Source organism: Triturus cristatus, chromosome 1_2 (genome assembly GCF_964204655.1).
Source record: "Triturus cristatus chromosome 1_2, aTriCri1.1, whole genome shotgun sequence".
NCBI classification, from domain to species: Eukaryota; Metazoa; Chordata; class Amphibia; order Caudata; family Salamandridae; genus Triturus; species Triturus cristatus.
In genome coordinates, this window is record NC_140580.1 from 941,471,238 (window position 1) to 941,485,892 (window position 14,655).

Below are 14,655 nucleotides of genomic sequence, written 5' to 3' on the forward strand. Positions count from 1 at the left end.
GACAAAAAAACCCGCTGATGGAACATGTTAATATTAACAAGCCTGTAAGTGTTAACTTTCCTCTCGGATCATCTAGCAGGGCACCAGTAAAGGATTAGCAGTATAAACCCACGTGCCCACTTACATTACGACTTGGAAGCTTCGTTCTGTCGTAATCTCTTCAAAGCAGGCAGGTAGAGTTCATCACAGCGGACAGTTCATTTGACAGTTGCCGCTCAAGGCTTTAATATTCACTTACAAATGAGTTAGGTTGGTGGAATTTAGCACCCTGATCCATCTAATTTAGCAAATTGCACTAATTGAACTACTTGTTAGTTTTAAGGAATTAAAGGCCCTCGGGTTGTTGGATTCATGAAGCCTCAAGCCTACAGCCAAATTGAAAATGGGGGCTTTTTAAAAATAGTTCCTTGCGCTCAATGATGCAAAACTGTAATCACCACTCCAGTAAAAAATTAGTTTCTCCTTTTGTTCCTGAATTTCTCACCTGATGTAAGGGAGGGAGCTTTCTGAATTGTTATCAGCCCCAAATCGGTCAAATCCTGGGGTGGCCCTTGGTAAAAATATCTGACCCATTGGCGCTCGACCATGCCATGTAGGAAATTGAACATCAATATCTCAGAATTCAGGTATTATATAACTTTTTCGCCAAGGAAAAGTAGCTTAGATTGTGCTGTAGGCAAGACTGCTATGTCACCTCAAACAGGGGAGTGTGGAAGGGAGGCTGCACTCATCCTCTGTCATTAAGCCAAGCAATTTGCTTATCACCCTTTAGCAATAATTTCTTTAGACACCAAAAAGTGAAGCATTAGCATGTTACCATTGGGACGCCCGTTTGGCACATTCCTTACCATTGCTTTCACCTCGTTTGAGTAGGTTTCAGAAGGGGAACAACCGCATGCAAATAAGGAATGATCCTGCTGCAGTTCGAACATTCCAGCTTGAATTGGTAGGCCATACCTCTTTGAGAGGAGTATGAGTAGCAACTTCTGTGCAATATCAATTTCCTTGCGAGAGGGAAATATATATTAGCTGGGAGATCCCTTCACCGTAACAAATTATCCTCCATATCGTTCCTCGAAGCAGCTGAGGATTCTGACTCTGGGCGCCTTCTTTTACGCAGCAGTGGAGTGCTTCCTAAAGGCAAAAGAAAACGCAGCAATTCCTGGAGTTGGCCAGATTCAGACTATCTACTCAAATGCATTTAGCCTTAAAGTTGGGAGGCAACCAATCCTGACCGTGCCTTTTGTTTTCCCAAGTACCATGGCAACGACTCAAAGGAGAACTGGCAGTCTTAAATTTTGAACTGCTTCCATATGGCATCTCTGCCCATTAAGTGTAGTAGATGGGGATTCCTTCGCCAGCAGCATAAAGCACAGGATGTAGTGATAGTCAGGCAAATGTCTTGCACCCCAATACTAAAATTAGCTGCCACCAACTGTTAGTAGTTTCAGCGACTGGTCTTGGGCGAAGACACCACCTGCCTTTAAGTGCAAGATACAAAAATCATATGAGGCAAGAGCTTGGACACTGATCTGCACAAGCAAACATACTGTATCTGTCAGAATAATAGAATGAGTACTAGCTTGTCATATGGGTGCAGTACCCTGGATGTTCGACCTTTGCCTTGCCAAACTGATCTTTTGCAGGAAAAAAACCTAGCTAATTTGTAGGTCCTCAATATCAGATTCCAAGATTTTAGTTAGGTTGGCTGGGTAGATTTATGTTGATCTCTCTAACCACCACCTCCCTATCAATCAGCATTATCTCAGCATCAGCACAGCACCATCTCAGCATCAGCACTACACCACCTCCGCATTAAAACACCACCACCAGCAGAGCCCCACCTCAGCACCAATGCAGCCTCACCTCAGCAGCACTTCAGCATCAGCGCAGCAGCACCTCTGCATCAGTGCAGCCTGACCTCTGCACAGTACCAACTCAGCATCAGTCAGCACCACCTGAGGACCAGCTCAGCACCACCTAAATAACAGTGCAGCACCTCCTTATCAGCATAACTGAGCACCAACTTGGCATCACTCAGCACCACCTCAGTATCACTCGGCATCACCTGAGCATCACCTCCGCACCAGCACACCACCACCCCAGTACCACCTCAGCATCACTAAGCACCACCTCAGTCTGCCCCCGGAATCTGGCATCTGTTGACTCTCCCCTAGTGCCCATCTACTGCTTGTGTTTTAATTCAGGCACTATTTTCCAACCTCCTCCTCCCTCCCCCCCCCAATAAAAAAAAATTAAAAAAACTATAACAAACAAGCATTAGAACAAGCAGGAAGAAGTTGTCAGCATTGCAAGGACAAAAAAACGAGAAGACATTTTTATGTTCATTCTGTTTTTTAATTGGGTCGTTCAGTTGTACATAATGTCTTTTGGGTTACATTTAAGGTAACGACAATGCTTAGAACACTTTTATATTATACATTTCAACATACTGCACAGCAGCCACACTGGACAACACCATACCTTAAAACATTCTGCAAAGCCAATAGCTCTGGCTAAACACTTGTAAGGTCCCAAAGGTGAGACCTATTGGCTATGCGAATGCTTGTTTAACAATTTTGCCATATTGACTAAATTCAAAGGGGCAATGTATGATCTTGAAATCGACAATAAAGGAGCACAGTCTTCTTTTTCACCGATACCAAGTGCGTTGCGTATGACGTTCACACAGATACTACGGAGGCAACTCAATGACTGCCACTACAATCAAAGGGAGGTCACTAAGCAGCTGTGGCACCGTTGCTTAGGGGGTTAACTGTGCAATCCTAACACAAATAAGATGATAACAATAAGATATTGGAACAGAAAGTAAAGGAGCCTTTGCGCAGTCTTGGAACAGACACAAAAAGACTCACTGAAATCTTGAATCGGGTATAAAGAAAGGGGTGAATATGCAGTACTGACACAGTACAGATATTAACACAGATGTCTAATCTTAGCACACGTATTAATGCGCGATGACGTGGATTATTGCTGCAGATGGAAGAGGGTTTATGCTGTCTCAGTTTAGAAAGTAGGATTTCCCTTGCAACCAACCTGTACGTCTTTTTACACATGTAAGGGTTGTCTAGATGCACGGGGTATCTGCATCATATGTTATGGGTTCTAATGTAGGGACTGGTTAGACTGACAGCTTTTAGAAAGTAACATCGACACAAATATGGTTTAAAATCATTTGTGTAAATGATATGGCAGAGATGTCACTGCCCAATATTAGCACCATGGACATTGTAGTCAACAACTCGTATTGATAAGAATATGCAGGGCGCTGGATCCCTGTGAAGTATTAGCTGCACTGAAGGGAGGGGCACAGTGTCATATTGGCAAAAATTGGGTGTTCTCATTGACATACCAGCACATACCTGCGAGGAGTCAACACTAGGCCATGTTTATAACCAGGGAAATATGAAGGGCCCGCACTTTATGCGAGGACACATGTAATACATATCCGCCTGATAAGCTGCACAGGATGCACTGTAAACATTGTGTTTACTTGGGAAGGATGAAGCACAGCGATGACCTCCCGGAGACTTCTTCCAGCAAACATAAGGCTGGCACATAAGCATGGCGTGCCGAGATTCCCACTCAAACGCAGCCGCACATTAACACACCGGAAGGACTGCTCTTCTCAGAAATAGCAGCACAGCTGCCTTCTGAGAATGAGGAAGGGTGTCCGCATATGGAAGAGGGTGTGATGGGAGGTGCACTTACAGACCCTCAGAACTGTTTACGGAGCCAACAGCTGGCATTGTGAAGGCACAACATAAAAGGACCTGGCAGACGGAGGTGGCAATGGGTGACACTGGGAGAACAGTGTGACAGGGTAGGGAGGGCTTTGGTGGGCCAGAAGGTAGAACGGAATCAGAGTATGTTGCACAGTGTAAAGGAGACTCCAGTTCAATGGTAGTTATATTTCCTGAAGAAATATGTATATTCAAGTCCAAAAGCACGGAGCCCACAACCAGCATACCCTGCGCCTCGGCCAGTCAGCAGGAACTGACTTAACTGATGCTGAAGCAATGCCAGCAAAGCTCTTGCATATTTAAAAGCACAAGTTTACTGAACACGAAATAAAAGCGTGAGCTATAGCACATCAAAACAAACCGTTCGCAATGAAAGCCTTAAACATGCTAGACCGGCTCGAGATTGACCTGCACAAAAATCAGCATACTTACTGTTACAACAGGGTACGGGGCCTGCAGAAGCCACCATGCTGTGCAGAAATAATGAAAGGGGCGCCACCTAGGCTCGACCTAAAAATAGTGCGCAAACACAAAAGGAACAAGTGCTTGGGCACCATTAAAGAATGCTGCGCTTTTAAGCATGTCAAATTAATCTGTTCACATAGACATGTTCTCCGGTCTCGGGGAATCCCTCTGCACCACAAAGACACACGGATATGGATGCCTGCTTTGGCCCCGGGGACACTGGAGAGTGCACATAGTGCCATTATTGGCAACACACCCCACCCACACAACAGAGCATACATGATGAATAAATTAATATACAACACAACTTTTGTTTGGAAAAATATTGCTGCAGTTTTATTCCATACAAAAGTATGCAATATGGTGGGTTATCTTGCGGGCGATCCAAGGGCAGGCAGCTGTAACCAACCTATGCTGCACTGCCCGCCTGATGAGCCAAACACTGTGGAGAACCCAATCGGTGCTACACCTTATGGGGTGATCCTCTTTCCAGATCACGTGGCACATTGGTCCCTTATTAGTCATGTCCCTTTCAGGGCGGAGCGTAGCAAGGCAAGCCCCCGGTTGTTCCACAACCGCCCGAAGGACTAACGGGGCGCCAACGTGGTTTTCCAGGAACCTGCCATGAGGCGCCTGGGATTTGGCTCTGGCACCCCAATTGAACTCCTGCAGAGGTACCCTTCTGTACCCATCTTCTTCCAGATCGCCCTGTTACTCCGCCTGCAACAGAAAAGAAAACATTACAACATTCCATGTACCTTGCCTGCCTCACCACGCCGGGTAAGCGGTAGGGTGGGAGACGGCGTGCCCGGCGCAACAGAGGACACCAGGATGGTTGGAGGAGGCATAAATACCCTCCTCACCTCCTCGGCGCGCCGGAAGTGACACGCCTAGCGCGCCTAAGGCAAGGGGGCCTCCTCCCTGAGTTCCGGCATTAGAGGGGATGGGTTAGTGCCCAAATGGCACTAAAGGGCTGCCCTTTTAGGTTTGGCCCCTGCGTGGGCCGAGGGCAGCCGTAAAGAACTTGGGAGCCCGCAAGGATGTTCCTGCTTGTGCCCCTGAGGAACAGAGGAGTGAGTGCTCGATTGGAGTATGAAAATGGCCAGGCACACTTGGATCAGCAGATGATCCTTTTGGTTATTGGGCAGTGCTGCTAAGGCAAAACGAGTAGTTTGGAAGTTGGTAATAAGCAGAACTTGCAGACCTTCGTTAAGAGGAGGTCCTTTGATGAGCAGGAAAAAAGAAATAAAATAGTCCCCCAAAAGTGTAAGGATACGGTACTAGGTCAATGCTGCAAGTGGGAGGAAACGAAAGACAAAAAGTAGGGACAAGAGGAAGGATGTACATCTAGCAAGCAAGGATTTTTAAAGGAAACTGAAAAAGACAAAGGAAAGCAGTGTGCGGGTTTAGGCCCAGAAAGAAATAAACAGGCACAGAGCAGCCTGTCAATTAGTAACACAAACAGAAGTACCGAAGCTCAATTCCAAGAACAGCAGTGCAGTAAAGGGCAAAGATCTCAGATACACCGTTGCAATGTTTTTGACTCAATTATGCTTTATTTGGAATATACATTGCAGATGGAAATGAATACTCTACATCAATAGTGCATTCTGGGACATTTAAGCTTTACAATTATGGGAGTCATGTGGTAGCTTGGTTTTAATAAATAGGCACATGATTGCCTTACAGGCAAGCTGCCTCACCTGTGATCAAGGCTCAATGTGGTGCCGAAACGCGCAAGGGAAAGTAATGCGAGCATTCTGCCTTTTTTATATTGGAAATAAATGTACTACTGTTCTTTGATCTGGGCTTTGGTACTTATCAATTCCCTCAGGTCCGGGGAAAAGAGACAGCCACCCCATAATTGTTGCAGGTAAATACGATAGTTTAATGTCAGAAGGCAAACAATAAAGCGCTTTGACTCTTCAGAGTCTTAGTCACATGACCACAACAATTTATTTCAACCATATAAATGCTACGCCAGTGTGACGCGGTCATCTTGGCAGACACAGACATAAAGAAAAGATTCATCTTACATTTTCACGGGCATTTGTAAGAATACAGGAAACATATATAAACAATAACTCATGAGTAAAATTGCATTTTCATAAATGAAAAAATTCAAATCACAGAAAGGGGCTACACATGAAGAGAAAATGCTGGTAAAAATTGGCCCTGTGTAATACTTCCCCTGTGTGTTTTGGACCGGGACTCCAGTTCACACAATGCCTCCTGTGGTACCGTGATATTCCTTGTGGGCAGGTTAACTACCAGCATGTCGGACACCATGCGGATTGAGTAGCAGTGACTGTTTAAACAGCGGTGAACCCCAAAATTAAGGTAAATCTGTACAAGAGACGGATCGGAGAGATCGTCCTTGATTGCAGACCAGGTATGGTTGCCAAGTTTTCCGTTGGTATGGTTCTGGAGTGGGATAAAAAAAAGTGATGATAATCACAGTAGTGGATAGTCAACAAAACTTAGACATGAAGGTAAAGTACCAGACCGGGGTTGATTTTGGCTATAGTAGCCCAAGAAGATCACTCTGCTTGCAGAAAAAATCTAGACTTGAGTCTACATTGAGGCCGCAACTCTGTTGCCCCCTCTGAGGTGTTTGAGAACAGTGTCAAGGCCCAAAAAAAACTTGGTATAATCATTCTGATGTGATTCCCTAAAAGGCCACGCTGAACTGTCGCTGAGGTCATTGTTGGTGATGGCCCTCCAATATTCTACAGTTCTTTTCTGGACCAGAAAGGTGGTAGATCCGATCTACTATTTGCCACATGAGCAAATGGTAACATATACCACAAAATCTGGTTTGCACATTATCAGTTCTGGAATCCGCACATTTGTATTGACTCTCTCATGTTTCACCTCTTGTATATTTGCTTTACCTGCATGCTTTGCATGTCCCACAACGTTTAAGACCTTTCTTGTGTCATAGCCAATTGGTGTTTTCAGGTCTCAAATGGCTTTGAACCAGCATATCTCTGAGGGATATGTTTCGTTGGTATGTGATGCTAGGTGTTCTCTCTATTGTAGTTTTGAGGATATTATCCTGCGTCAAAATCCCCCATCTTCTCTGTAATATGCCTCTAAGCTTCCCAGCTTAGTTGGTGTATTGGGCAATGAAGCGAATGCCTTTGCTTTTCTCCTTCTATTTAATGATTGGGGGACGGAACGAGGCCTGTACCCTAGGGATGCTGTCTGCTTTCTTCTTGGCAATATTGAGTTTCTTTAGTGGCTAGTCCCTCCCTCGAAATCTCTTGATCATTTCTGATCTGGTCCTCAGGTAGCTCAAGTCTGAACTTTTTCCTGCCTCTTAGGAATTCGCTGCATGGAATGCTCCATCGGAAGCTGGGGGGATGGCAACTAGCTGAGTGTAAAACTAAATTACCCTCGTGTCTTGAAGTCAATGGTTTTCTTACTGGTGCATTGTGAATTTTAGATTCACATCATGAATATTCAACTTTTGTACAAACACATTCAAGTCCCTCTCTTCCCCATCCCAAACAAAGAAGACGTTCTCAGTCCATTCACCCAGGTCGCTGTCCCAGATCAGCTGTTCCTCCCACCAGCCCATCACTAAGTTAGTGTAACTGGGGGTGGAAAAGGTGCCTATCGCAGTTCCCTGGGCCTGTTTGTATAGCGTTTTCTCAAATAAAAACACATTTTCTTGTAAACATAGATCAATCATTTTCAATAGCATGCATGTATATTCCAACTTGTGACGTTTCCAATACGTAGATAGTATGTACATGCTTTCAAACCATTCTAATGTCTGATACTTTTATACAAATTTTCAACATCTAAACAAACTAACCAACAGTCTTTGCCCCAGAATAAATTCTGAATCTTTTGTAGAAAGTCTTTAGTGTCTCTCACATAAGAATTAAGGCTCTGCACATGTGAAAAGAAAATGGTCAATACAAATCTAAATGTTCTCAAAGAGGCTATTCTTAGAGGATTCAATTGTTCATCCCAGAGGGTTGGTTATACATTTGTAAACTTTAGGTAAGAGACACAGTGTAGGTATGGTGTGGTGTTTTTTAGAAAATGTAGTTCGTACCACGTCAAAAGTTGGTCATTATACCAGCCCTGTAATGTATCATGATAATCTTTTTGTAAATTAATGGTGTAGTTTGTTTCGACCCTGATGTAACTGGTATATAATATGTGTGCATATACTAAAGTATATACAAGAGGTCGCAAATGCTCAACCTAAAAATTATAATCTGGCCTGTATGCTTGCAAAACTTGCTTGCAGAACTTGTGTCAAGGTCTAGATCTGCATCATCGTATGCCAATGGTGAATGAGTTCAGCAGACCAGGCCAATATCACCTGCATGATTCTCTAACCTTTTAGGATCTGAAGTGGTATTTAGAAACGCATTAAAAAATATCATCATATATTGCACACCCAAATTAGTAGAATCAGAATTTGTCGAATTTTAAGATTTTAAAATGCACTTTTGATCAGGGAAAATCTTCCAGTATAGCATACTTCGTAAACTTAAGTTGGAGCGGAATATGTTTTTCAGGATGTGCGAACATGCAAAAGTGGGTATGATATTAATATAACCTCTTGCATGGAATTATCCGGCTTCTAAATGTGTGCTAATGTACTTCTTAGACATTTCGGAATAAGCTACTTTCCCTGATCACTACATTTAATGAGAGTATAGTGGAAGATGTTTTCCAGCAAGGAAATATAGGGTGAGTGGAGAATTTTTGTGCAAAGGCACAACTCGATCTGATTTACATATGTGGGTTTTAAACCAGAAGTCTAATATGCACTCTGTGTAGGAATGATCCTAGAGGGCTTTGTTTTTGATTGTACAACACCCTGTTTTGTGAATTTGTTCCAATTGTGTGTCACTCCTATTAAATGGTACCTTCTGCACATATTCCTCTCTGTTTTTATTGTCATGTTTGTTTCATTTGTTCCTGTTGAACGAATCGACTATTAATTCACGCCTCCCCTTCAAATTATCTAACTGCCTTTATCAGTTTTCTTTTATGTTCCATTGTCCTGTTTGGTCAACCTTTTCGTCTTTTGAGTTCATGATTTCTTCTTCTTTGCCAGAGTTTGGATTATGACAGATGTATCAATGACCCGTACCTGGAGATTCTGGAAAGCCTGGACCGAAAGGTAGGAGAATTTCTTTACCACCTATAATATATTCCACACTTTTTATTATACACACTAGAATTTGATTTATCTGTGTTACCGGTTTTGACAGCTGTGGCCCGCAAAGATGGTGGAAAATTTTGAAAGGCTGTACTAACGCCTAAAAATAGGAGTAGAGGGAAAGCGAATGGGGGCTTTATTCAACATAAATATTACTTCACTATCTTAATCGGTCTACCTGGCAATCTACTGCAGACATTGGGCTCTACTACTTAAAAATGGATTATGAGAAACAATGATTCTATGAGAGTATTTGCAATGAGAATTTGAACCCAAGCCTTTTAACTTTGGCCCCTCTGACTGCCTGGACACTTAACTGGTATACATATTCCAATGATAGTATGTGATTGCGGCGTCAGTTTGCTGTACCATTATTACTAGAAAAACTAAGCTTCTGCGTTATTTTTTTATTAACTCTTTGTTCATTTGATAGTGAGAAAAAATAATTGGCAAAGCCAATAGGTCTGGTCTTGGCAAGCTGGTTATATAAAATAAAATTGGCCACATGATGCAGTCTGATTTTCAGGATTTGACTATAAACAGTAATGCAGGTAAATTGACAAAAGAACATAAAGAAGCTGCATTGTATACATATGCATTTTCTGAGTTCACAGTACTTTCCATCACTGGACCTCACCCAGCAAGATGTGAGTGGGGCTAGAAGTACAAGAACAAAAGCGCCATCATCGCACAGGATGGTCTCATCCATGCATAGGCAATACATTTCAGACATCACTCAAAGATTATCTAGTCTACCTGCATGAATTACCTCAGTTGTTCAGGGGGGCTAAGGTCCAAATCACCATTCTGAAATTCAGATAATCCTACATCCTTACTGTTTTATACAGTGACTCTTAATATCATTCTCCATCACCATCTGTTCTTTATTTCTCAACTTTTTTCATATTCAGAAACCATAGAGTCGCCAGTGCAGTTGTGCTGTTAGGCTTCGATTTATAATACAACAGCAAACTCAAGGTCCTTTCTAAGCAGTGACTAAAGAGATGGCAGTTGTATAACCACCTCTCAGTTACACCAGAGGTTTTCTGCTGTACACCCAATTTCCTCCTCTCAATCTGGAGCATCCAGTCTTTACAAAGAGTACTGAAGGCATAACCCTGCAATCGTATGTTGGGTGCCCTGTAAATCTGTTATTGTAGTTGCATTTTCCATTAATACCTATGTACACAGGCTTCACTTATTCCAACAGGATGTGTCTGCTCTCTTTGAAGACTTCAGAGATTCGAAAGTATCCCTTTTTTTGCTGATTGCCTGAACATGGTTATCAGTCACAAATTTACAGACTTCAGTGATATTCCACTACCTCTCACACTCTCGACTTGCTCCTTTCAACAAGTGGTTAAGCTCTAAATGTGTCCTTGTGCGCCAGGCAAACTAATTTCCAATAGAGCTTTTTTGACCCCCAAGCAAACAACTGCAGGCTCAAACATACATCTTTAAAATAATAACTGTACATTAAGAAATGAATTCAGACACAAAGTTTACTGCCGTTTTGTGTCAGAAAACATTAAACAAGTCTACCCTCACTTTGTTTAGCTGTCATTTAACATTGATTATACACAGCTACACAACTGTTCCTCAGACGTATATCCCAGAACGATGATGTGCAAAGCTAAAGAGCTAATGCTTATTCATTAACTTGATATCACCACTGTGGGTCAGCAGTGGCATTTCACGGCTTTAGGTTTCCACCCCCAGTGCCAGTGGAGTTCAGAGTTCATAGATTGACTAACTTCAGCAAGTTATTAAATCTGTGGTCTGGTAGTTTTGTATTGTCCTGCTTTATCTCTACTCGTGTAATTACTCTTATAGTCTTTCTACTTTCAGAATGCTCTACAGTTAACAATTCTTTTCTCAGAATATTTACCTTTTGCAAGCATTTAAGTATTTTGTCTCATCAGAATGCTGAGCTTTTAATTCTGCCAAAACAGGTCGTATTAAGATAGGACCTTCTCTTCCAGGGCTGTTGTAGTTGTAGGTAGTATTACATAGGCACGTTCTCTCCCAGTGCTGTGAACATGTGATGCAGCGGAGTTTACCAGGTCTACACAATCATACACACAACACTCATTTGGGCCCATATACATTCATACACGCAATGAGCTGGCAAATATCCACTAGTCATCAATTTTGTTTTACCCTAGGAAACCTTTACACCAGTATTCTTACCATTCCTGTCTCCTAAGTAAAGGAACAATTTGAAAGATCTAGTAGTAGATTAGAATAGGGCGGGAATACAATAATGCATTTAACTTCAATTTAAAGAACCATAGACTCAGAAGAAGTTTTAAAAGTTTATCTGAATTAATAATTTTGTGCAGGAAATCAGAATACACATGGATATGCCAAAATTCTCCATCAGGAAAAATAGTACAGTTAGCTTATAATCCGTTTCATCAATTACATTCTTTCAATGACAGTACCTGAGGAGAGAAAGAATAGAGAGCAAGTACAGAGCATTTACCCTACAGTTATATTTACCTAGTATGGTATGAGGACCCCGACATCAGAGAGTCAAGGATTCAGGACAGGTTCAGGACAGGGAAGGTGACCTCTTCTAGTGCAACGCCAGCGTTACACCCCTCTCTGGTGCTATTCTCTCTGGCTCGTCCGGACCCCTTCCTAGATGTGCCTCCTCGGTTCTTCTGCGAATTTCCCTAGTGTTGGATTGTTCAGTCAGATTGCAGCAAAATCGGGCAGCATCTCAGCATAGCATCAGCATCAAGTGTGTCTAACTTACCTCTGTTATACCAATTCAAATGTATGATCCACCGCCAAATGTTTCAATTCCATGTTCACCCGCAATTTGATTGGGTCAAGCAGTGGGGTGAGGACATCACACCATACAAAGTGCAATATTTTTCTTTAGTCTATTTACTAGTTCTCCGCCCCTTAATTTTAATACCCACAAGCTTTATTCCCACAAGCATTTCATATGTGGATCGATAAGTCTATATTACAATGTTGCATCCTCTTCCTCTCGTAGGGTCAAGAGTTAGGTTTCCCATGTACTTGCTGGGCTTAGGGTTTGACAGTCAGTCAATTTACTTCACTTGTTCAGAACAAGAAGACGTTGCACATGCGTAGAAGCCACGAGGAAACAGAGGCGCGGTCACCCTCCAAGGCCCAAATATGAACTATTAATAAAGTCAAAGAAGAACACGTTAGAATACAAACTTAAATGAATTCACTGTATACCACTTGCTTCTACTCTAACCCCATTTACTTAATAAATCTTTTGCATTAATAGCTTAGTAGAACTTGCATAGGTTAGTTTCAGCACAGCATGTGTGTTAGTGCGTTACTTTTAAGCGGCCATATTAAAAGCTATTGCGCAGCTGCAAAGATTTCCCTCCAAGCGACAGAATGTCATACTACGTAGATGTAGTAGACGCATGCACAGAAGAGTTCCCTCGGTTTTGGCGGCCATTTTAGGACACTCGGGTTATTCATTATTAAAGCACATAGTAAAGCGTCCCCTAGATACAATATGTAGAATGTGGTGCACTGTTAGTACTTACAGACAGGTTGATTATAATGTTACATGTTATTCGAGAGGATCGCATACGAGCAAGTTTCTTTTTATGCAAAACCTTGCTCCATCACATAAATGTAGGACCTTCCGTTCCAGTCCTGCCTTTGTGGGCAGCATTAAGAAGGAGGAGCTGGTCTCCCAGTGCTGCCAGTGATTGACATATTAATTGAACTTGTGTTATTCTATATCTGTCACTCCTGGGCAATGTTAATGAGACACTGTACCTCCGGTGCTTTCACCAGCAGTAGTATTAAGACCGGTGTGATCCATATATGTTGGTCACTATAGAAAGTATTAAGAGACGTGATACTGTTTTGAGTACTGTTACTCTAGGCAGTATTAAAGCACATGCTGACTATCCTTCTTTTGCTGTCACTGCAGGCAATTTCAAGGAAGGTGACGTCCTTCTGGTGGGGTCACCACAGTGTAGTAGCCGGAGAGGTACTGTCCACCCAGGATTACCAATATTAAGAGCGGCTATTGTTCCATGGCTTGTTGGTAATATGGGTGTACTGCCCTTCCAGTCTTATCTCTGTAGGGAGTATTAATAGTCGTTCCGTTCTTCCAATGCTCCCAGATTAGCTTTTTCACATGTACCTTTTTACAATGAAATCTTTTTTTCCTACAGTTTCATTGATTGTTTTCCCACGGTCTTGTGTTCTTCCTCTACAGAAAGCTCGGAAGTACGAAGCCATCAAATGGATCATGGTTTTTGGTATTGGAGTGTGCACTGGATTGGTATGTGATTTCCACGTGGTTTGTTTTTTCCTGAGGGACAGTGGGATGGCTATGATCTGGGCCAGACAATGAAAGTGAAATTATTGGGTGCATGTCAGTTTATAACCGTCCCTAATTATCTAAAGTTCCCATGCTTCGTGGCAGTTTGTTAATGGTAATTTCCCCTGTTTCCAAAGTGTGGGGACAACCATGAACAAATGCAGATGCACCATAATTGAGTGATGTTCTAAATTGTATTTAATTTATGGCATTTTCTGTTGTACTTTTTATTGTAATCTTGTTTCACTGATCTTGCTTCATGTTAACCCATGTATTTTTGCTTCTGCAGGTTGGGTTGTTTGTGGATTTCTTTGTGCGACTCTTTTCTGGGCTAAAATTTAGGCTGGTTCAGAGCTGTATCCTTTTTTGATGTAATAATTAAGACACTTTTCAAACATATGGTGAAGAGGAGGAGGCGATGTTGATAAATGCAGTGGGACTGTGGGTTGGATGAGCTGTAAAATGTTCAAGTACAATGGGAATGAGAACTTAATATGCAATTGGTGGTGGGAAGCAGAGGGTCCGTCTGAATACTCATTTTTAAACTGGAACAGATAGAGAAAGGAGCAGTCTTTGTAAAAGATGAAGAGCAATGTGTTTATGGGCGAGGAAGGTGGGGCAAGAGCCATGACTGTTGCAAAAGCATAGATATTTGAGCATAAGGGATGAGGGACCAGATGTTTTCAGAGCAGTGCTGCCATAATAGTCAATGTTGATCATCTATCAGAGATGCAGGCATGTTAATACTCTTACTACAGACTTGAAAATTCATTTCTTTGACTGTGTCCTGCAGCGGTGGAGGAATGTAGTGAGAAGGGATGTCTGGCCTTGTCTCTTCTGGAGTTGCTGGGTTTCAACTTAACCTTTGTCTTCTTTGCCAGCCTGTTTGTCCTGATCCAGGT

At 42.4% G+C, this 14,655-nt stretch overlaps 1 protein-coding gene across 1 annotated transcript in view; it reads left to right on the plus strand.

Annotated features, from left to right (window-relative positions):
* Positions 1-14,655, plus strand: part of CLCN6 (Cl-/H+ antiporter 6) — a 206,788-nt gene that overhangs the window by 74,581 nt on the left and 117,552 nt on the right. The window contains exons 3-6 of the mRNA XM_085609913.1: positions 9,316-9,381; positions 13,649-13,714; positions 14,043-14,109; positions 14,547-14,653. Of these exons, the coding sequence (XP_085466039.1) occupies positions 9,316-9,381; positions 13,649-13,714; positions 14,043-14,109; positions 14,547-14,653 (306 nt within the window). The remainder of the gene's footprint in view (positions 1-9,315; positions 9,382-13,648; positions 13,715-14,042; positions 14,110-14,546; positions 14,654-14,655) is intronic.